The 23,529-nt window shown below is 38.0% G+C and overlaps 1 protein-coding gene across 1 annotated transcript; it reads right to left on the bottom strand.

The window, feature by feature from the left end:
• Nucleotides 1–3,553: 3,553 nt before the first annotated feature.
• Nucleotides 3,554–22,930, bottom strand: plekho2 (pleckstrin homology domain containing, family O member 2). The gene is made up of 6 exons (XM_053634827.1): nucleotides 22,460–22,930; nucleotides 14,826–14,975; nucleotides 13,863–13,985; nucleotides 7,172–7,276; nucleotides 6,717–6,815; nucleotides 3,554–6,584 (listed from the first exon to the last, which is right to left on the bottom strand). Exons 1-6 carry the CDS (start codon nucleotides 22,466–22,468, stop codon nucleotides 4,887–4,889), a joined length of 2,184 nt encoding a protein of 727 aa, XP_053490802.1. The 5' UTR covers nucleotides 22,469–22,930; the 3' UTR covers nucleotides 3,554–4,886.
• Nucleotides 22,931–23,529: the final 599 nt, after the last annotated feature.

Genomic DNA, 23,529 nt, shown 5'->3' with positions numbered 1-23,529 from the left:
CCTTGGGGCAATTTAGTGTAGTCAGTTGACTTACTGGCTTGTTTCTGGGAGGTGGGAGGAAACCTGAGAATCTAGAGGAAACACATACGAACATGGGAAGAACGTGAGAAACTCCACATATTCAGTAGTGTTGCTACTATTTGAGCAAAGAAGGCTGTGAAAAAACCTGTGTTTTGTTTGCAATTGTTTGATATCCATGAGAGCAGAGTATTTTCGTGATTTTTTTTAAACAAAAGATCAAAAGGTTAAACAATAAAGACAATTTTACACAGCCTTCTTTCCTCATATTTACCAAGGGTGCCAATATTAGTGGAGGGCAGTGTACATTATTACTACTTTTGTACTGTTTTCCTTTCCTAATCCACTTCTATTTCTATAAATATACTGCATAATTTACCATTTATTGTTATGTTTACATAAATTAATTATACATAACTTGGTAATGCACTTTGAATGGCCTTGTATACAATTTGCTTTGCCTTACAATTACTATAGAAGCATAGGTATAGACTTCCTCTATCTATGTACAAAAGAAGGGAACAGTGCTTTATAATGAAAGGAAGTCACTACTAATATAAGCCTGGAGAGAGCAAAGCAGCCAAACCACATGACCAGTTCCTCACCATGTCTCTCACTTCTCTGTAATGTTGCCATTTTCAGAGCTTACGGCAGAACCAGGAACAGTGAACCTGCCCACATCCACACACATCTACTACTATACTACATATACACATAAACACACTGACCTGATAAATTTAGTTTTCAACAGCTTTCTCCATTCATTTTTCTAAACAAGTGTGTCATTGAGAAGAAAAAAGGACGTGTTCTGATGAGTCGTGTTCAGACATTCTGCGAATTAACTCACATGCAACATGTTTAAATACCAATACCTGGATTCACTGGACTGTAATAATAATAATAATAAGAGGAAGTAGACGAAGAAGAAGAGGAAGAATTGTATAATACTTCCAGTTGTATGTGATTTATATTAATGTGCTGCTTTTGATATTTTACCAGTTATATGACATTTACAGCATTTGGCAGACACCCTTATCCAGAGTGATTTACATTTATACAACTGAGCAGTTGAGGGTTAAGCGTCTTGCTCAAGGCCCCAGCTGTGGAATGGAATTCGAACTTACAACCTTATGGAAATCCAAGGTCTTAATAACTGAGCTATCACTGCCCAAATAATATTAATAATACTCATAATCATAATAACAACAATAATAATAATAAACAAAATTAAATAATGTGCTGGAATTTACCAAAGAAAATGCATATATAATAAGTGATATCGTGAAGCTTTTTTAACATTTAGCATGTATTTAACAGTTATGTAAGAAGTCTCCAGTGTCAGTGTTTGGTACCGAAAATAAAACTTTCTCCATTTCTCGACAACAAGCTGCATCTAATTAACTTCAAGAGAAAGTGAAAGAATGACTGTTTATAGCTGCTTTTACATAACAGGATCAGACGTGTTTTGCAGAAATTCCACATTAAAAGAAACTGTAAATGCATATAATGGATTCTTTAATCAATAAAATGATAATCCTTGCCATATTGCTGTGGTACTATATAAAGAGCAATAAAACACGCCAACATGTGAGTAGTACCAATAACTCCGCTTTGCAGTGGGTCGCATCACACCACCTGATCATTGATTATTTTCCTTTAACAGCACACCCCATCATGTTTTATTACTTGCATAACATAATTGTCATGTCATGGCAAACTCATGATTCCATTTTCCAGAATGCACTGTAAACTACAAACATGGCCAACGACATCTCCCCGAGGACTAATAAGAGACACCTGTTCCCAATTACACTCACAATCACACCACACATAAAAGAGACTCACATACACAAAGTCTTTGCGAAGTAATACGCTCAGCTGAGCTTTTCCTCTGTTATGTACCAAGCCTTAATCTAGTGTTTGTTAGCCTGGTTTCTGACTTTGTTTACTCCTTTGACCTTGATTTCTGCCTTACCTGCTCTAGCCTGTTTGTCTGATTGCCTGACCACTGCCTGTCTTTGTTTATGTCTTTTGCCTTGCCCTCTGGATATTATAATCTTCATTAAAGTGCTTAACAGCAATTGCATCCGTCTCAAACTCCATTTCATGACAATAATAACAATAATAATAATAGTTTTAAAATGTCACCTAAAATATTATCAGAACATGCAGAAAGCTTAGCAAATTTACCATCCAATATGTTTAGCTAACCTGATACTATTATCAGAGATGTTAATCCTTCATAATGAAATGAAAATGATTTGAATTCAAAGCATTGACCTCAAAATGATACTCAAACCAAGATGTTTATAAGATATCCAAAATCCAAACTGCTCTGGGCATTGTTGTGCAGTAATATACTACATGTAAATTGAATGAAATGATAACATCATTTGAATAATACCATAACTACCACTCAGATAAAGTTCACTTTGAATGGTTTCCTTTTAGTAGAGCCCCTCATCACAGCTGCCTGTTAGAAGTACACAGTGATGGGTCTGTGACTTAAACAAATAGCTAGCTGAAGATAGGACAGCCAGGGGAAACCTCGGATTACTATTTGGGGAAAAAAAATTACCTTACATGTTGTCTAAGTTCTGATGATTATTCTGTTCATTAGCATTGTTCCTTTGGCCTTCTTGAAATTATTCTACTTAGATATCTGATTAAATCAAATGATCCAAAGAGGAAATAGTCTAAAAGTAATCAGATTTAAAAAAATATTACAAAACTGAATGCATCTCTAGTTATGTAAATTGTAATCGGTACTAGATTACATTTCTTCAGGAACTAGCTAACATTGGTCTGTTTCATTGACCAAAATAATGATCTAAACATTATACATGCAAACATGAAAATATCCCAACTGGAAAACGCTAGATGGTTCGGAAAGCTTCGGAAATATTCTGCTTTCTGACCGAGCTCATTAAGGGCTTGATAATTACATTATGAGCTGAATCAGATGGACCACAGCAGACTTTAGTGCAAGAGACAGAGGAATGAGATCAAATGAGAGAAGCGATAATTCTCGTCATTACATTTTAAATCCCGTATCAAGGCTACTAACAAGAAATCACAAAAGGTTTCACATCCTCACTAATGCAGAGGAAGGTACACCACTGTCAGTGATGATAGATGCTCTTTTCTCATATATATAGTAATGTAAGAGTCATATTGTGAAACTGTTACTTCATAAGCAAGTATTTTGGGGATGTGAAACATTCAAGTATCGTTTTCTCTTGAGTTGTTTATAATACACATGTAAATGTATTTAAAAAAAAACATTAAAAAATCTTTATAACCAGAGTAGGGAAGACGTTTTTATTAAGACATGCTTAGCAAGCAGTGTTAAAATCCCCCCCCCCCCCCCCCCCCACCGGCACATTAAACATAAGACATCAAGAAAACTTATTAGACCAGTTAGTAAATGCAGTCACTGACAAATAATATATTACAATATATAATCATAGATCTTCTTATAGTTTTAATGGTAAACATAATTTATCAGTTCAGTACATTGGGATCTCTGAGTAAATTTGATATTAGGTTTTTTTTTTTTACTTCAAAGGACAAGAACGAGGATGCCATAATATTAATAACTTAAATATTAAGCAATTCATTGGTAGACATGTTATTTACAAAAGGAAATCCTTTATAATTTTTTTTTTTTTTTTTAAATGAGCTAATATATTGCTATACAAAGTAACTATAAATGTTATCTGGATGCTCACAGAGAAATACTTTGAATCATGTTTCAGGAATGTTCTGGTAAGTGGGCTACACCTATACGTGCAGGGCTACGACCTGTACCACATAATCTATTCGGAAGTCTAATACTTTTTTTTTTTTGGAAATAAAATATTAAACTAGAACCAGAATTTCATACAAAAAAGGGGGTTAACTGTATTATTACTGAGTATCTGGATCATATACTGCGTTTTCTACATATAAAAACACTGATAATAACAAACAAAAAAGGTACATGCCCTGACGCTTAAAAAAAAAAAAAAAAACATTTAAAAAAAAAGGCAATGGACAGTAAGCATAATAGCTGTTAGCATAACACTGTTGATATTCTAACCGATTAGAAATAAGCAGAGGAATTAAAACTGGATTCTCACTGTCAGTATGAAAATAGATGTTTTCATAATGCTCTCTGTATAAACTGTGAAATGGATGAAACTGATGTCTATCAGAGCAGAAGTTGCTAGTTCCGATGTACATTAACATAAAACCTGAACAAGGCCACTGCATTATTTTTAGCATCAGTAAAATAATGTAACCTGACACTAGTTTCATTATCATGTGGCCCTGCTTTTGTGCTAGTGTGTGGAACACTAAAGTAAGATACTCTAAGGTGGAGAAGAGGTGTGCTATACAGTAGAGTGAAATTTGAGTGCAACACCATTCTATCACAATCTTAAGTGCTAGTTGAATACCAGTGCTGGAAGCCTTTAACTGAAAACTGTCAAACTGACATCAGGATAAGCGTCATGTTAACCCAGTGCAGAAAACATCAAAGATTACAATTCTGAAAGCAAGAATACATGTTGACATCCACTGAGAAGCATTCATGCTTATGTTTCCGTAATCTCACTCATCAAGTACATCAATTGGGCTCATTAATCAAGTTTAATTCAGGGATTCATTGCTCCAGCATTTCTGGGCAATGTTGGTTTGATATCAATACTCAGTATTGGATCCCTAGTTTAATCCATGGTACCTGGTTATGAAACAGTTTTAGACGGACTCACTAACTACGCATCGGTCCAGTTTAAAAAGCAATGGGGGTATAATTGCACTTAATCATTTGTAAGTTTTGTGATTCCATTAACACAATATAGCCCCAATATCTTTATCTTCTACAATTACAAGCTTATTCTATTGCTTTTGTTCTCCTGCTCTTTAAAACTCTTGGCTTCTTTCAAGAACTGGTCAGCTTTCCTAAGTTTCTCCATTGCTTTAGCAAGCAGGATCTCTGGATCTGTTACCCCCTCACTGTCTTGTCCGGCTTCAGGGGACCCTCTGGGTGCGATTTTACCCAGCAGCTCTTCTGTCTCCTCAAGCTCCATGGACACTTTACTTTGCAAGCCCTTCATGTCCTCGAGAAGGTCTCCCGTGGATGCAGACCGTTTCTTCAAGGAGGAGTTCAGCGATGAAGCAGGGCTGGAGATCTGAGGTGTGCACCTACTTTCTGCAGTAACTGGGCTGGAGTCATCCATATTGGGTTCAAGCTTAACAGTTAGGATGGCTGAAAGTGGATCCTCCATTTTCTGGACCTTGCTGTCCGGTGTCTCCAGTTCCTCTTCACTGGTCACACCATTTAAGACTTCCAGACTACTCTGCAGCTTATCTGTGGATGGTGTAACTTGCTCACTACTTTCAGAGTCTTCAGCAGAGAGCTGACCGCTGTCAATAGACTTTACTTCTGCTTCCACTCCAGATAGATCATCCAGGTCCTCGCTTGCTCCCGAGTTACTTAGACTCAGGATAACAATCTTTCGCTCTTCTTTTGGTTCTTGATCGACAGGTTTTGTTTCATCTAATGGCACGTTTTCAGAGACTTTTTCAACTGAGGATGACACGGTAACAGGAACTGAAGCAATAGCTGCGACCACAGGGTGGTCCTGGACAGCCTGGTCCTCCATTTTGACAGGTGGTTTAAGAGGTTTCTTTTTTGGTGGAGCAGGGGGGGCAGCACTCTTTTTAACAGCTTCTGGAGTTGAATGTGGAGTTAATTTGAGTTCAGTGGCAGGTTTTACAGGTTCAAACTTTATTGTCGTTACTACGCTTTGAGCGGATTTATCAGCATTTTGGCCAACAGAACTTTTCTCCTCTGTTGAAGAAGGTGAATCCCACATCACTCCTTGGGGCTTTGGGACATTATTTGAAAGTTTGACCAGTTTGTCTTCTGTCTTACTTAATTCCGCCTCATCTTCCTTACTGGGAAAACCTTCATCATCTTCTGAAAGAATTTCTTCATCACTTAAGCTAGGTGCCTGCTTGGGTTTCATGTCTTCACATGGTGGACTGGGAGGATGGACGGTTTCAGGAACATCTGTCTCACCTTGAACTGGACTGGACTTGTCAGGTGTGGTTTCTGCTTTGGACTCACCATTCTCTGAGGCAGTGGCTTCACTGTCATCCCCAGTGGCACTTACTTTGGGTTTATTCTCCTTGGAGGGAGGCATGGGTGGCTTCACAGCTGTCTTCTCTTCACTTCCCTTCTCCTCTTCTGCACTTTGAGATGGTTTCTGCTCCTTTGATGGTGGCATCGGTGGCATGAGAATCTTCTTCTGTGGGGCAGGTTCGTCTTCTTTGCTCTCGCTGTCCTGACTTTCACTGGGTTTGTTCTCCTTTGATGGAGGCATTGGAGGCTTCAATACTTTCTTCTGAGGTTCCGTATCTTCACGTTCAGCTTCCTCTGGAATATCATCAAAAGATTTAGATGGAGCCACTTTGGCTTCTCCATCAGCACCATCCATTAAGATGTGGGCACCATTAGGCATACTGTCAACAGTGTCAAGGTCCAGTCTCAAGATTCCATCTGATGACAGGCTTGCAGCCTTTAAAAAAAAATCAGAACTTTAATCAATAACGTCTGGTCACTTAACTTTCAGCACTAGTAACAAACATAGCTGTGACATACAATCCCTTGATGCTGCTACTGCATGTGTGTCTAAAACATCTCAGCCTACCTCCTTCATGTGTATCCTGGTTGGTGGTCTTCTACCACGGTTTCCTTTCGGCCGAGAACGTGTTACATGATCTAAAGATAAACTTTCATCTACTTTCACCTGCAGTTAAAAAAGTGTTGAAGTTTTTTAGTCGATCAACCAAATAGAAATAAAATATATTATTACATAAAGTGCAGTATATGCTATTTATAGGACATTGTGTATGGGAATTTATAAATATTAAACTGTAGCAAAGAAGTATATTAGGCATTTGTCACACTAGAGGCTTAAATCAGCATGGTAACTGAACTAAATAAGCTATTCATAAAATTCAAGTCTTAAGTATGTTAAGTAATGCAAAGTTCACATTTTTAAGGACTTATACTGCACAATGATTATGCTTGCACAAAAGAAATTGCACATTTTAGTTTCTTTGTTTTTCAAAGTCAAAACTGAAAAGAATGCATTTTTGATACCTCGTCAAAGATTTTATTCTTTGCCCTGTTAATGGCATCACTGAGTGCCTTGATCCAAGCTTCTTTCTCTTCCTGATTTGGAGCCTGCAGTTTGACATCACAGACCTATGAGCAAATGAAAAGTTTCCAAAAATAATCAGCTTCCTATGTTAGTTCTGTAAAATGCCTCACCTGAGGCATGCATTATTCTGAACAGGTATATGTCAGAAAGTGAAGCCTTAAAGGGATAGTTCACCCAAAAATTTTTATTCTGTCATCAACTACTCACCCTAAAGGGACATGATGGTGGAAAAAAATTGGGATGGGAGAATTTTTTTTTTTTAAAGCTTTTGCGTTCTCTCGTAAAACTTTTGCGTTACCCCGAGAAACTTTTGCGTTCCATCGCAAAACCTGTTATGAGTTCGGTCAAACACTTCCTGTTTATTTTCCCACTTGTAGTGGTTCAGACAGCTCCATAGGTTCACAATGGAGCAGTTCATAGAGTTTTATTTTGAACTTGGACTCAAATATAAAGAAATGTTTTGACATAAGTGAAAGACACCTGAAAAGGATATTACGCGAAAGAGCATAGTCTCGACGAAAAAAAGTGATGCTGTGAAAAAGATACAAGCGCGAACCACCACGCAGAAGTCTACACAACAGGTAGGCTATCTTTGTGAGGGAAAGCAAAACTTTCTCGGGGAACGCAAAACTTTCTCGGGGGAATGCAAAACATTGTCGGGGGAACGCAAAAGTTTTGCGAGAGAACCCAAAATTTAGAATTTTTTTTTTCTTCCATCCCAAATTTTATCCAGCACCATGTCCCTTTAGGGGCTCCGTACAACCCATAAGACTTTCGTTCATCAAGACATTTATAATGAAACCTGGGAGATTCCTGTCCCGACACTGACAGTCCATGTACCCAAAATTTTCAAGCTCCAAAAGGTTCATAAAGGCATTGTAAAAGTAATCCATGTGACTCCAGTGGATTAATCCCAATTTTATGAAGCGATCCGAATGCTTTGTGTGTGCAGAAATACTAAAATGAAGTCTTTATTCATAAAATACCTTCACTTCCGCATAGCTCTCTAACGTGCATTCTTGAAAGAACCACGGCACATGCATGTTGGGTTGATGAGAGAGTGGTCGTTCTCCCGATACAACCAGATCCAGAATCACTGCACTGTTTACAGCAGAGGAAGAGGGACGCTGTATGCAAGCTTCGTTCGTTACACTGTAGGTTGATTTTGCTTTAGGTCTTGGTATATTTTTCAAAATGTAACGAACGAAGCTTACAGCGTCCCTCTTGAAAGTTTTGGCTACATGGACTGTCAATGAAGGGACAGAAATCTCCCAGGTTTCATTAAAATGACTTCATTTGTGTTCCAAAGATGAGCAAGTGTATTTTGGGTTTGGAACGACATGAGGGTGAGTAATTGATGACGGAATTAAAATTTTTGGGTAAACTATTTCTTTAAATGTCATGTCCCACTTCTTACAACCCAGGTCTATGTATGTTCGCTGTCAATTTTATCAAAATTAATATAAGCAAGCTACTTCACCAAAGTACTAATTCATTATGAACTAATAATAGACAACTACCCAAACTGTCTCTCTAAACTCTCTCGCATTTCTGATGACATAGTCTAAAAATATCAGTTTCACGCTTTTATTGTATCAGTTAACCATTTAAAAAAGTATACACCAAGTGAAAATGAAAGGAAATGTTGATTGTCAAATCTTTGTACATATCTTTGCATATCCTTCTATATATAAGAAAAAACAAATGAAACAAATATAATCAAATGGCCTAATTTTATATTTATATTACACTGTCAGTATCTATCATGTAATTGTTAGAAGCTAGAAAAAAAAACGTCTGTGAGGAAAAGCGCCATTACTTCGGTTTAGTTCTGCTCAGCAATGCCATATTCTTGTGTGCTATGTTAATAGCCATCATGTATGATAAAGTTACAAACATGCTACGAGTGGAAGCAAAGGTCACAACACAACATGTTTACAGCAGTAGAGGATTACAGAGCTAAAGGGTTTCATTGTAGCCTCCTGCATAGAGAAGCTGCTGTAGAATGATTTAGGTGAGGGTTGGGGTTGCAGTGCAGAACCACTGGAGTAAGAAATTGATCGGGTAAAAAAAAAAACAAAAACAAAACAAAACAAAACAAATGGTAGACGGTAACAGATGGAAATGCATTTCAATCAGTATTTAAAAAAAAAGAAAAGAAAAGTAAATAGTGAGGGCACCGTCTGATAAAACACTGTCATAAACCATGACACTGTAACAACAACAGTGCTCACTCATGTGAATGTACCCAATAAAAGCACACCACAGGCACACAGAAAATACATCTGACATTGTTTCTGATAGCCATACAGTACAATTATTTCTATCCTACAATATTACAGTGAAATATGAAATCATTATGAATATGGCACTGTGCTGAGCTGCTGGCACACAATCAGATTCTCAAGAGAACGACACGAGTTCATTTGGATGGATATCAATGAATCATTACTCTAGACATTCAAACTCTGCCCTACTTTTTATTTTATTTACATTTTTTTTTTTACAATTACGCTGATATGCAAGTTTTATGTCATTTTTATAAATAAAATTCAACCTTGTTTTTTTTTTTGTTTTTAATATTTAAGGTACAATGGCATGGAAAAAATAAAATTGTACATTCTGTATCTTGCTGTTCATTTAACAGAAGTAATCACTTACTAGCCAACAAGACTAATAAGTGCCAACAAATTATTTAGTCTGAGCAAAATGAACCCCCTTTCTTATATAACCCCCAAAATCCCTAGAGTGTTCTTTTCAGTCTTCGCTTATTTCTACGTTTATTTATACAGTCCATTGTTCTGGTGAGTGGCGTTTAAATGAAGTGCGATACACATCCTGGTTGCTGGTGAACTCAGCGTGTGTCTCTGAAGTAGTCTGTATTCCAGACTCTTTGCTTCTCCAAAATAAACCATAGTCAGAATCTACACCAAACTGTTAAAAGTGCAACTGCTATGAAGTCTGGGTTGAGTCTTTACGCTCTAAAGCTCTTTTTTTCCTCATAGAACTGCAGCTCTTGAGGTTGAGGGTTAAAATGAAGCAATAAGCTGAGCTGTCTGACTCACACAGCTGGCTGGTCACTGTGCTCAAGTGAAGGGAAAAAGTGACAGGCAGAAACACACACACACACACACACACACACACACAGACGTGCGCTCACACACACACACGCTCACACATTCTTTTTACAGCTGCTGAGTTCTGAAAAGCTCGCCAAAGCTTCGTTTTCATCATCTGTTAGTAATGCTGCCTGTTTCACTACTTAGGTATCTCTTTTGCATTTCTAAAGGCTCTTCCTGTCTTATGTGAAGCTGGGAATTTTCTACTAGAGTTCAAAACTCTAAAAACTCTTTTTTTTTTTTTTAAAAAAAAAACCAGCGTGACTATCCTGTAACTTAAATGGAATTGAGCTAATGGAAACTGATGCAATCGTGTCAAGCTGTAATGACTGCAGATGTTAAGCAAAAACTGAGTAGACAATATTTCCTGACTGAGTAAGAGGCAGGATAGTCAGGACCAGAAGAGACAGTGTGATGCAAAAAAAAAAAAAAAAAGACATTTGACTTTTGTCAAATGACAATGACAAAAACATTTTTGGGTTAAATGGGATCAGATTCTTTAGGGAGCTTTCACAACTATTGATCTGATTAAACAAACCAAGAAGCTAAAAAACATTCAGTAAGTTTACATGGACAACAATAATCCGATATTAACCCGATTAAGACAATACTAATACTCTGATTAAGAAACTAGCATGTAAACAGCGATTATCGATGACCTTAATCCGGCTAAAGTTATACTCGAAGTAAACACAAATCAAATTAAGACATGTGGAGTATTCCTGTTTTGGTCGCATTATCGACGTATATTACAGACATAATCACACTATTAACGTCTCGTGGGAGTTTTTACCGCATTTTGCGAGTGGACACGTACACACACGGCAGTGCTCAACCGATTGACGGCAAACAAGAGAGCACAGCTGCGTCCAAAACCGCGTACTTACCTAATATATAGTAGGCAAAATACATGTAGGTAAATACACGGTTTGGGACGCAGCCCATGGCTTCAAGCAGTCGTCTATTTGCACGTACAGCATGACAAATAATTAATGGCACTTGAAGCTTTCGTAAAATTAAAAATGAAACACCACAAACTGTATACGGTACCATAACGAAGACCAACTGTATGCTGACACGTGAAATTCTGGAGGGAACGTCAGACGGCATGGTGCGGGGACGTAATGATGTGTGCTGTTAATCGATCTATGTTCTATAACATGTAAAATGGGAACATGAAAGGAATATTCTAAAAGCAACTCATGTAAACACCTTAATCACAATATTGTCTTATTCAGAACAAGGTCAATAATTAGATTATTGCGGTCCATATAAACGTAGCTATTGACACATGGGCATGTAGGCCTGAAAATGTACTCGTAAATCTTTGGTCATAAATACTGTGATTGAAAAACCTTTGTAAAACCACAAAAAAAAAACCTTCACATCACAAAAATCACAGAAAACAGAGGACACTGAGCCAGTGTTTAAAACATTTTGTGCTTTGTATCCCCCATCTATATTTGGTTCAATATTCAGAACACTTCTCATTTCTGCATGCTACAGCTCTGCCCTTTTGCTCAGTTTGTGCTTCGCAGCTCAGTTAAGCAGCACATCTACAAAAAAAGACTGCAACCCAAAATACAACATGTTTACTTCATTTCCTGGAGTCTGGTCGATCCTCCATCCCCGCACTCAAACTGCGCTAGAATTCACTCTGAACCGGAGTGAGACCATCTCCCCCAGACGCTTTTAGAGCAGTTGTTTTGGTCTGCACCCCAGTGTGATCGCTGTGTTCTCACCCGCCCAAACAAACCACACCGAGGTAGAAAATGCACCCTTAGTGTGATACAATGTTGTATCCTTCGGTCTGGATATACATGATTAATTCCAGGGTTATACAATAACATATAACAACCTTCCACATTAGCATCAAGGTATATAACATCAATACAGAAACATGCAGTAAGCCACTATAATTACATTATTCTTATGAATAATTTATGTATATGAATTTGCATATTAAGTGATCGTTTGTTGTTTGTGATTAAACTATATATTTTATAAGATTATAAATAAGATTGTTTGTGAAATTAAACGCGATTAAAAGATATTAAGTGATTCAATTGTTGTTTGATGTTCCTAATGAACTACTTTCGATCCCAATCAGGTTCAAAGTTGAAACCTTGATGAACTATTATTAATTAGGCACTATGCCTTTAACAATCTACAGATTCCTATAGCTACTATAGCTAACAATCTACAGATTCCTATAGCTACTATAGCTAACAATCTACAGATTCCTGTAATGGGTTCGTGTTGACCTGAACGATAAGGGAAAGAGGAAGGTTGTCCTAACTAGCCAGACACCAGGGCCGATTACGCTCTTTTGGACAAGAGCATCAGTAGGATTCAAAATCTCGATTTCCAACAATAAGGCAAAATGTGAGTCGCTTTTTCATTTGGAATAATAATAATAGTTGACTTTAACATAATAGAGGCAGGAGGTGTACTGCCGATGTAAACGTCTGAACCTGAATGGGAACCTGTCACATCAATATGTATCGAGCAGAATGGATCACTTTACTCTCAATATCATTTAAAAAGTTTCAGTAGCCACATTTCAACATCTGCATATAACTACACTAAGTGCAGATGGTATTATTTTTATTATGGTAATGTTTATAATTCAATATTTCTATTTGATTTTTTTTGTTGTTGTTTAAAATTGGATTTGGATTTCAGACAGTTTTCTGATACGAGATCTACTCGGCACACCTTTAACCTATAGAACATCTGGTACACATGTGAAAGCAACAGAAATGCTTTGTTGCTAGTTTTACGCACCACATATGAAGATATTCATATTTAAAACAGTTACTGACCATCATTTGGGTAAATATAGCATTTTTCGGCTTCTAAAATGAAACAGCTAAGCATTTTTGCACAATGATAGGTGGGAGTTTCAGCATTATCTCAGTGTGTGAGGAACAGGATGTTCCTCTTTATTTAGTGTTTTTGCGGTATGTTAAAACTGTAATCCAATAACATTCTCTTTAGCTTTAGAGACAAATTGTCATTACATAATATTTTATCTCTCATACAGATAGTCTTTTATATAGTATCGTTTTCTTTAAATATCTTTTCATATTTAAATATCTGTTCAATTTCGACAAACGCAATTCCCTTACAATGTAACAAATCATGCCATTTGACTAACCACTTCCGGTCAGCTCTACTGCACACTGTCATGTACTCAATTCCTGATTAATGTTACTAGCGCAAAATGTCAGAAGGACATAAAGCATGAAGAATGAGTGATATAGGGACTGGATGAGTCTGGAGAGTTATGGGTCTGACTCACAGCAGCCCACACAAAGACCTAGTGTGCTTTTCCTGCATGCCATATTGAACCACTGACGTCAGAGACTGCTGATCTGCCCTTGCTTTGCATTGCATTGTTAATCGATGACAGTCTTTCTTTATGTTACAAACACGAGAAGATTGCTGCAGTGTGCCATGGCTGACATTGCAATGTTACTCATGATTAAGTGGTAGCGTCGAGACTTACCTTACTCGCACTCTTGGGCGCTCGTATCAGTATCAGCCTGTATTTCTTCTTGAAAGTACTGCGTAACTCGTGGCATTTGTCATAGTTTTCCAAATCCAGACGCTCCACACACTTCTGTAAGTCCTGGGTGAATGTGGAGAAAGGGCTTGTTTACATTCAGATTTAAACAAGACCATAAAAGGAAGGATTTGAGCATAACTTTCAAGCAGTTTTTATGTTTAAATGTTAAAAATGCAGAGAGAGGGAAAAAAATAGGCTCTTTAAGAACCATAGAGATATTTTATGTCAATGTATTTTGGATTCTAGGTGTTTATTGTTGGCATAGTTTTGCATGTCTGTGCACAGATTTCACTTTTAAATGGTATGAATGGTATTATATAATGAGTATGAGTCTTTACAGGTCACATATACATTATAGCACAATGAAGTTCTTTTCTTCACATACCCCAGCATGTCAGGAAGCTGGGGTCAGTGTGCAGGGTCAGCCATGATACAGTACCCCGGAACAGAGAGGGTTAAGGGCCTTGCTCAAGGGCCCAACAGTGGCAGCTTGGCAGTGCTGGGGCTTGAACCCCTGACCTTCCGATCAGTAACCCAGAGCCTTAACTGCTGAACCACCACTGCCCCATATATATCAAAAAAAAAAAAGGTAAGTGTGTGGTGACTTAGATATGCAATTTGCATCATGTTAAACAAGCTTCTCATACTTGTTAATAAATAATTAGTTTATTCTAATTGTGAAATTATTGTTTTTCACATATCCCAGTTTGTAAGGAAGCTGGACTTAGCAAACAGGGTCAGCTTTTGTACGGTGCGCTGGAGCAGTTAAGGACCTTTATGAAGGGCCCTTTGGTGCTCTAGACGTTCAGAATCTTACCCGTTGAGCTACTGAGATTGTAAATGATAAATAGTCCTATTTTAGGATCTCAGTCCATGGTGAATCAGCACTCATTGTCTCGTTACCTCGTTTTCATACACTGCAATCTCAGTTTTGTCCAGCTGGATGTAGCGGTCCTTGTAGCTGCCCAGGAACTTCCCTGAAGACTTCTTCAACCAGCCTGCTTTGCCGTTGAACGTTGTTTCTTTGGGCTTGACCGACTCATCTTTAACATCCTAGCATATGAGGGAAGAAAAAAAAAAGGAGGGAAGGAAGTCAAGGTTGCACAGTGGGACGACTCATCTGCTTCGTTTGGCATTTATTTTACAATTCCTGAGCGGGCATTATGGTGGGAGAGCAGAGTGGGTAGATTGTGGTTAGTGTTTTCTGCTGATGTAGGAGTTATACATGACTCATGTAACAGTGGTTAAATCTTAGGAACAGGCAAATTTATTATTTAGATTTTGCAGCAATTTCTTATCATGATGTTATCAAAGACGGCACCCGAATGAAGTAGTCCTTCACTTGATTTAGCTCTGATAAAGTAAGAGTGCTAGCTTATTCAGAATATAAAATATCATAGAATTGCTCCATAATGCTGTAAGAACCCTACCTATAAAGGTATAGCACTTAAATCTGAATACATACGTGGCAGAGGCAGATAAATGTTATTGTGCATATATATATATATATATATATATATATATATATATATATATATATATATATATATATATATATTCAATAATGAAACAGGTTTAAATTCACTAGCTTTCACTAGAAGAGGAGGAAATGTCTCTCAGGATGTCTCTTTTAAAGGGTCATCGGGGCCATTTTTCCCATTTCTCTTGGCCTTTGGAAAATGCAAGGATGGGTTAGCGTTAACAGGGAAAGCGCAGCTGTCCGACAGAGGAAAAAAGGACAGAATAATAGGAGTAGCACCGTGCCACACAATGTCTTTGTCCAGGAAACGTCCTCGCTCAACCAAGCCAAACGCAGGCTCTGCCTGTCTCTACCGAGGAAGGAGAGGTGGGGGTGGACATCGGAGAGGCTCTTTTGTTTCACACATACTGACGGGAAAACTGGAGCACGGTGCATGCTGCATCCCAACGCCCCCGCTCCTGAAGTCTCCGAGTGGAAAAATCTATACTACATAAAGGAGTTTGGATACACAGAGCTCCATTTGGCTCTGAGCATTAAACAAACTAACATGAAAGGTGACAGAAATGCCTGTCAACGAATGTCCACGGCCTAGTGCAGATGAGGAGGCTCTGGGTTTTAAGTTTAGGCAGGAAATGATCAGAGTCACGATCGTAAGGGTTAGCCAAACAGGAAGCTCTGCACTAAGAAAAAATTCACCAATGAAGATATGGAAGTGGCTGACTGCGCTTGACTGCAGATATTAATGTAAAAGGTTAACATCAATGTGGAGCTGAATTATCATGAAAAATAAAGGCAGATGTGTTAAAAGAAACCCCCGAAAACTCCATACATCCTATCCATTTGGTAAATGGTCTGCACTTATATAACGCTTTTTTAACCTTAGCGGTTCCAATGCGCTTTACACTGTGTCTCATTCACCCATGCACACACCAATGGTAGCAAAGCTGCCATGCAAGGTGCTAACTTGCCATCGGGAGCAACTTGGGGTTCAGTGTCTTGCCCAAGGACACTTCATCATGTGGAGTCATGTGGGCTAGGAACCGCCAACCCTACGATTAGTGGACAACCCGCTCTACCACCTGCGCCACAGCCGCCCACATTTATAGTTACGTTTAATGTTGTTGAGCATCCGCAAAACAAGTTTGTTCTGGTTATCACTTATGTTATAGCAGCTATAAACAGTTGTTCCTTCACCAGCCTTTTTTCTCTCTGGAAGTTAATAAAAAATTTTAAAAGCCACACGTCCTAAAGCCCTGCCAGTGTCAGAAAACTTTACCTCTTACCTACGTTATATAGTGCAAACAGAGGAGACTCCTTACACAAATACTAAATAAATGTCTCCTCACATAAAGCATGATCATACATACCATCAATTACACACTTAAAAAAATTTGTGTTTTTTTTAAGTCTGCCATACAAGCACCTTTGTAAGCTTTTACTAAAGAAAAGATAACGTATTAGTCTGATTGCCGGAACTACTGTCAGAGCTGCTGGTATAGAAAATTAATCAACCCCTTGAGCCTTTAGTGATGTTGTATAAAAAAATTCTAATTCCACTCAGTACTTAATCTGAATCAGCTAAAAACTCATACTGTAACTCTGCTTCTAAGGGGTTTCTGAGCAGGTCACACCTTAACCAACATGTGTTCCGCATAAAAGCTGCACGCAGAGAAGTGAATGGCTGCATCTGGGATGAATTTAATACTGTCCTCTGTAGAGAGGGTTGACCTGCTGGGTTTCAACCAACACACCACTAAAGTGGAATCATCGGCATGCACGGGTGGGTTCCTCCAGTGGCTTTCTTAACACTTACTGTATGTAATGTTCGGATTAAAAGGACCCATTTTAAGGTTTGTTTTTTTTTGTGTCTCAGTCTCTCTAACAAACAATGAGTAAAATTATTACCGAGAAGATGATCAGATCATTGTGACCTGAGAGAAACAAGGTGAAATAAAGATTAGGAAATAACTGATAAATCCTGTACATTCGAAACTCTGATTTTAGCTGCAGCTCTTTTACATTCCCACCTTTACATTTAGTAGGATCCCTAAGCATGGGGGGAGACCTTGGGCCTCAAGTTTCATTGATAGATAAGGCATATTGGGTATTTTAGGATAAATGATAATTGTGTTGCTTTAAAATACTGTATAGTGAGATAAGGCAATGTGTCATCTTCCATTGTTAAGGAGTAAACAGATCATGAACAGAACAGCTGAGCCCTAAATGCCTTCTGTTATCAGCTGAAATCAAACTGACCAAACAACCAGCCACATCAGGAATCCAGAATCCACTACTGGGTAGAACAGGACTCGTACACAAGGCTTACAGAGTCCCGCAACCTATGTTTGGGGACTATGTTTCCAGCCAATTGGCCAAAAACATCTAAATCCGAGCACTGCAGTGTTAACAGGAATTGAGACACACTTGCCCAATGTGTACTGCAGCCGTAAACAATGGCTAGGCGAAGGCCAAAGCGTGAATGGCTGCCCTCTTATGAAATGCATTATTGAGGTGGCGTGTGCCAGTGCTTTGAGACTGGTGAAACAGAGTAGGAAATAACACAATAGCTTTTTTTTTTTTTTTTTTTTTATAAAGGAGCTAGTAATACAGGAATTGGGGTGGTCTATACAGCGTCTATATACAGTATGTAGTTTCTGTTTTTTTCCTACCTCCGTCTGATCTTGTCATTGGTTGGTTTCTCTGATTATGTTCACCCGTATTAGTTTTCAAGTTACACCCTCTTTGATACCTTTTGTATTTGTAAAGTCTTGTTTGTTTATTTCAGTTCTGAGCCTTTGTATTTCCTCATTCTCTTTTCTGTGTCTCTTGTTCTAGTTCCTGTATTTCCTGGTTTAGTCATGTGCCTGTTTGTCCCATTTACATTATAGATTACCTGTGTGCTCTTATTCTGACCTCTGTTATGGACTCTGACAATGATTTCTCTGTTTAAGCACTTGCATCCTGCTATCACCACTAGGCATGGTCCAGTCGATAATCCCGTTCTACTGTATGTGAAGACGTAAAACACAAAAAATTCCCCATTTGCCGTGTATGTTTAAACAAAAAGGTTAACAGTGACACTCAACAGAAAGCTTACATATCACTTATATAAAGCTTGAACGATCGGGATCGGTATCATGATGACAAGAAATCGGTAATCGGTATCGGCTGCAAAAATCCTGATCATCCCTAATCACCACATTATTTTTAATTCAGTGCTTAAATAAAAACTTTTACAAGGAAAAGGGCAAAGATTAAAAACTGATTAAAAAATATTTTGTTGTCCAAAAAGACCCCGATATTTTTTATTCCTCTGTACAGCTTGTCATGTTACAGAGAAACTAGGAAGTACAAAGTCCACTATCCACGAGACAGAAGACTTACTGGCTGCTTATATGCTGAATTACTCGACATCTTCTAACCAATCAGAATCGAGAATTTAAGAGTGCTGTGGTATAATTAATCATATCACATCATACTAACCATATCTATATGTGAGGGAGCCAGACAGAGAGAGAGAGAATCAAAAAATGGACTGGACCCAGTGTCCTCACGTGAGAAAAGACTCCCAGTTTTGTACGTTTTCTCATATAATCCTCACATAAATGCCCCACCTCTACAGCTTGATATGGCTGCAGGCAGCTAGTCTTTCTTTCCTTGCCATATTAAATGGAGCTTGATTTTCCACTCGCTCATTATCATTCAATAAACACAGCCTGAAACAGACGCCACCTCAGAGCGTCATAGGCTCATCACAGGGCACAGAGGCAGAGAGCAACCCTATCGTGAGCTCAGGCTCCAGATCCGAGCACTGGTTAATATTACAGAATTAAATCATGAAATTAAGGAATGCGCTGGTCTATGTCGAAAGGAGAAAACAGCTGCATTTTCAGCACACCTTGCCAAAGCAGATGATTCAAACTGATCAAACATCTGCGAAAGCTACACAGCCAGCGTTAATTTCAATGCCCATTTCAGTGCTGCAAAATGCACAACTTCCTCTTTGACTTTACATTTCCTGAAACTGAAACTTTCTGGGTGCAGTAACCGCCTTTTTTATAACGCAGGCCTGAATATAAGCCACGACAAAAATACACATTGAATCAACCATTTTTTTCCCCCTACCGTAACATTGATACAGGTACAGTAATCTAAATAATTAAGACTGTTTGTGCTGTAATTTACCATCCTCTTTCAATATGCTGCGTGTTATTTAAATTCAGGTGGCAAAAGGCTGGAACTGTGTTACAGGATAACGGTGCAATAGCAGAAAGGGCTGTTGATTGCTGTAATACAAGTTTCCCAATGTTGCTCCTGTAATTCCCCCTTATACTGCATGCTTTGGTTATGCTCTGAACCAACATTTCAGATTACTAAAAAAGGAAAGACACTAAGAGTGCAGCACAGAGTAGGATTTTATCTATCTGAATACACTTTTCGGAGAGTATAACAGGTACTTCTGACGTCTTTCTGTAGACGATAATGTGACAATATATAAATGTGCCAATGAAAATGTCATCAAATGTCATTATGACATACTTGGTTAACCGGGTACAGAGGGGGAAATGCTGGTGTTGTGTGAGAACAGGTGTTTAGGTGTTGTTCAGTTGAACTCAGACCATTCTTCAGACCCAATCACTACATTCATATTCACCTTTATTTACCTTTAGGCAAAGTGAGACAGAATATAGGCTAACGAAAGCATCGAGCTGTTTGACGATTTGAAAGTTTCCACCAAAGTCCTAACAGCTTGTGCACAAGATAGGTATAAAAACAACCAAGAGGGCAGCAACGAGACACAATATCTGGGTGAAATGACAGTGTTTTCTAAGTTAATGGTTTATAGTATGGTGTAATGTGAGATAAGGTGTGCTGCGATACACTTTTCACCAGTGATCAAACAAATTTATAGAATAATTCAACACTGATGTCCCAATTTCTAAGTAAAACTAAATACATGTAGCTGACTGGATGTGTAAATATTTTTTACAATGTTTAATTGGTTAACATTTTTCTTGGTGTTGTGTATGCTTTCTAACCTAACACTATATAATATACTGATTTAGACGAAGTTGAAATATATACACACGATAACAATATTCATTATATTACACAGGCTGTTTCTCAATATGTGTTCGTATGCGTTCTTGTGAACTCGTTCTACATCATTAACCATCGCCGAAGCTCAATTCCGATACTCAAGAACGCAAGTACCGGGGATGCATGAAATTACCTGGATGTGTTCTTGATAGCGAGGATGCATCGGATGCAGACCCGAGCGCACCGAACCCACCTGAAGTCCCAGAATTCATTGCGGCAAAACAATAGCAGATGACGGAAGCCTGACCCATATATATTTTATGACAATAACCTAAATAAATCAAAATATGCATCTAAAAAAACTGACTTTTATATATGGTTTAGATTGAGATATATATGAGGTTGTTGAAAAGTCGAATTTATCCCTCAGAGGTATTTTACTTAAACTACGCTAGCTTCCATCCTGAGGTAACGGTAAGCTCGTTAGCTTGGTTTTTAGTTAACGTGAAGTCAGAGTTGCAAACAGAGAGCTTACTACATTAAAATGTGCGTTTTTAACTTTTGGTTAATCAGCCAGTTAAGAGTAAATCTAATAACCAGCTGCAACATATTACTTAGGGAGCAGTGAAGACATGAGGACCCTGTCCCACTACTAGAAATGTGCTGGGACGGACCATTGTGCAACAGGAAGCTCACAGCAAATCTCAATTCTCGCAAAGATACGTTCAACTGTACGTCCTGCTGTCCTTCCGAGTTCGTGCTTTCAAGGTAGCCTAGCAAGACTTCTTCACAAGAACGCAAGTCCATTCATTGCATTCGTAGAATTGAGAAACATTTTTACTTCCTCGTTGTCTCCGTCTCATCTTGTCACTGATTGGTTTCCCTGATTTTGTTCACCTTCACGTTCCTTACTTCACCCTAATTAGTCTGTCTAGTTAAACCCTCTGTGTTACACTTTGCAGTCGCAAAAGTGTTGTTGTTTACAAGTATGTCAGTGTTGTGGGTGTTCAGGATTCCTAAAATAATCATATTAATAAATAGATAGGATAGTACATATTACATGTATGCTGCTTAAACTTCCAGCAGTTTATATAAATATGAAACATCTTCCCACATCCCTGGCTGTTTATTAAGCTCAATTCTGAAATTCTGAGGCTCATATCTCCTTTTTTGTGCGTTGTGTTTCTTTTCATAGTTACATGCTTACTGCTGTAGACCTGTGTCTGTCTACACTGTTTATGATTATATCTGTGTAACTACTGCACAATAATTACATACACACACACACACACACACACACACACACACACACATATATATATATATATATATATATATATATATATTAATCAAAACTACATATGTTTCTATGTATCATGAAATCTGCTTCTGGTACAGTGATAGGAGATTCTTGCCTAATCACCCACCCTCAGTTACAAGAATTCAAAAAGTCATCATGTATGGGTGTGGGTGTGTGTGGGGGTGTGTGTGTATGTATGTATGTATGTACGTGTGTGTGTGTGTATATCTATCTATCTATCTATCCTCTATCTATCTATCTATATATCTATCTATATATATATATATATATATATATATATATATATATATATATATATATATATATATACACACACACACACACACACACATACACACACAAGTAAACAGAATAAGATGCATTAGTGCTCCAAGTGAAGCCTGATTGTGATTCTTTGGAGGCCAGGTTGTTGACTTGAGTTCACAGATTTAAAAACTGACATTCAAGATTAAAATAAAGTGATGGCTAAACGTCTAACACCTTGAAGTAACACTTAAAGTGTTACCTGAACACAAATAAACACAATAAGATAAACTACTAAATAAACTTTAATAACACTTTAGGTTTTAATACAGACCTGAGGTTTGCATTAAAACCTGTGTGTGTGTGTGTGTGTGTGTGTGTGTGTGTTATATGTTATAAGAAAGTCAACAGAAGAACCAGGAAGCTGAAACGGAGAAAATAACACATACTCACATCTCCCATGATAAATCACTAAGAGTCCGTTATGTGAAGGAGACAGAAAACACTCGACGGCCACTTTATCTCAAGCCAAATGTGGATATTTCACTTCTTTTTGCTGGCAACTTTCTCACAGCCGACATGATGCGAAGCTGAAAAAGACGGAACTGTGCATCGTAACGGTGCAGTGCTGCTTCTGCTCATCGCCGTTTTTTTCCTCTTTTCGACTCAGCTACGAAACAAGTTTGAGGTGAAAAAAAAAGTTTGGTTTCCGGTTTAAGTCCCACGAAAGCTTTTAGTCCGCACCACAGATGAGACTACCTCTGAAACCGCATACTGCTCCACTATTTAGTACGTCTAATTCTACAACCCTGGACTGCGCACTGTTTTGACATACTATATAGTATGGTATGTATGGTATTATGAAGTAGCTAGCGTGCATAAACCAAATAGAACAGTGATGAGCAATTCACGGATGAACCGTTTCCGTACGTGACTCTTTTACGCGAGTCGATTCTGTGAATTGAATTCGAATTTAAAACGCTCGCGTTATATTTTTGTGCTCGCGAATTCCGTTTACAGAATCAACTCGTTTGATGAAAAAAATAGCTATATTTTACATTTTATTTTTATTTTAAATGTAGTTAGAGCCCTGGAAGTCAAAAGCTGTGTCATTGTACTGAATAGTTTAAACAAACTTGCTTGGGTTATTGCGCTAGCACATGACTGTAAACTTCTGAATGGTTACAAAATACATTGGCAAACTAGGTTGTTATAGTTACAAAGTAACAAAGTCGTTAATGTTTAGCAGCCTACACGCAATGGAGTGGTGAATCAAATTAATCAAAACACCCCAAATGATTCATCAAAGGAATCGACTCCATCAAAGCGAGTCCATCACAACGCTACGTGAAGTGAATCGAGCAGAAGTGAGGAGGGGAATGGAATGGGCTAGAGACACTACATGCAAACAGATATCTGAGGTGGCCTCAGAAAACCCTTCACATGGCCAAATGTTGACATTTTCTACTTCAGATACTTCTTAAAACGACATATTTTTGTGAATCTTTTGTATGTATATCACA

Source organism: Ictalurus furcatus, chromosome 10, assembly GCF_023375685.1.
Source record: "Ictalurus furcatus strain D&B chromosome 10, Billie_1.0, whole genome shotgun sequence".
NCBI classification, from domain to species: domain Eukaryota; kingdom Metazoa; phylum Chordata; class Actinopteri; order Siluriformes; family Ictaluridae; genus Ictalurus; species Ictalurus furcatus.
This window is presented reverse-complemented; position numbering and strand designations above follow the sequence as displayed.

Bases quoted from the DNA above. Each gene is read 5' to 3' on its own strand.
- plekho2 (XM_053634827.1), bottom strand. The intron at 13,986-14,825 runs GTAACGAGACAA...ACATTCACCCAG, and splicing joins TTGCAGTGTATGAAAACGAG to GACTTACAGAAGTGTGTGGA. The intron at 7,277-13,862 runs GTAAGTCTCGAC...ATTTGCTCATAG, and splicing joins CGCCCAAGAGTGCGAGTAAG to GTCTGTGATGTCAAACTGCA.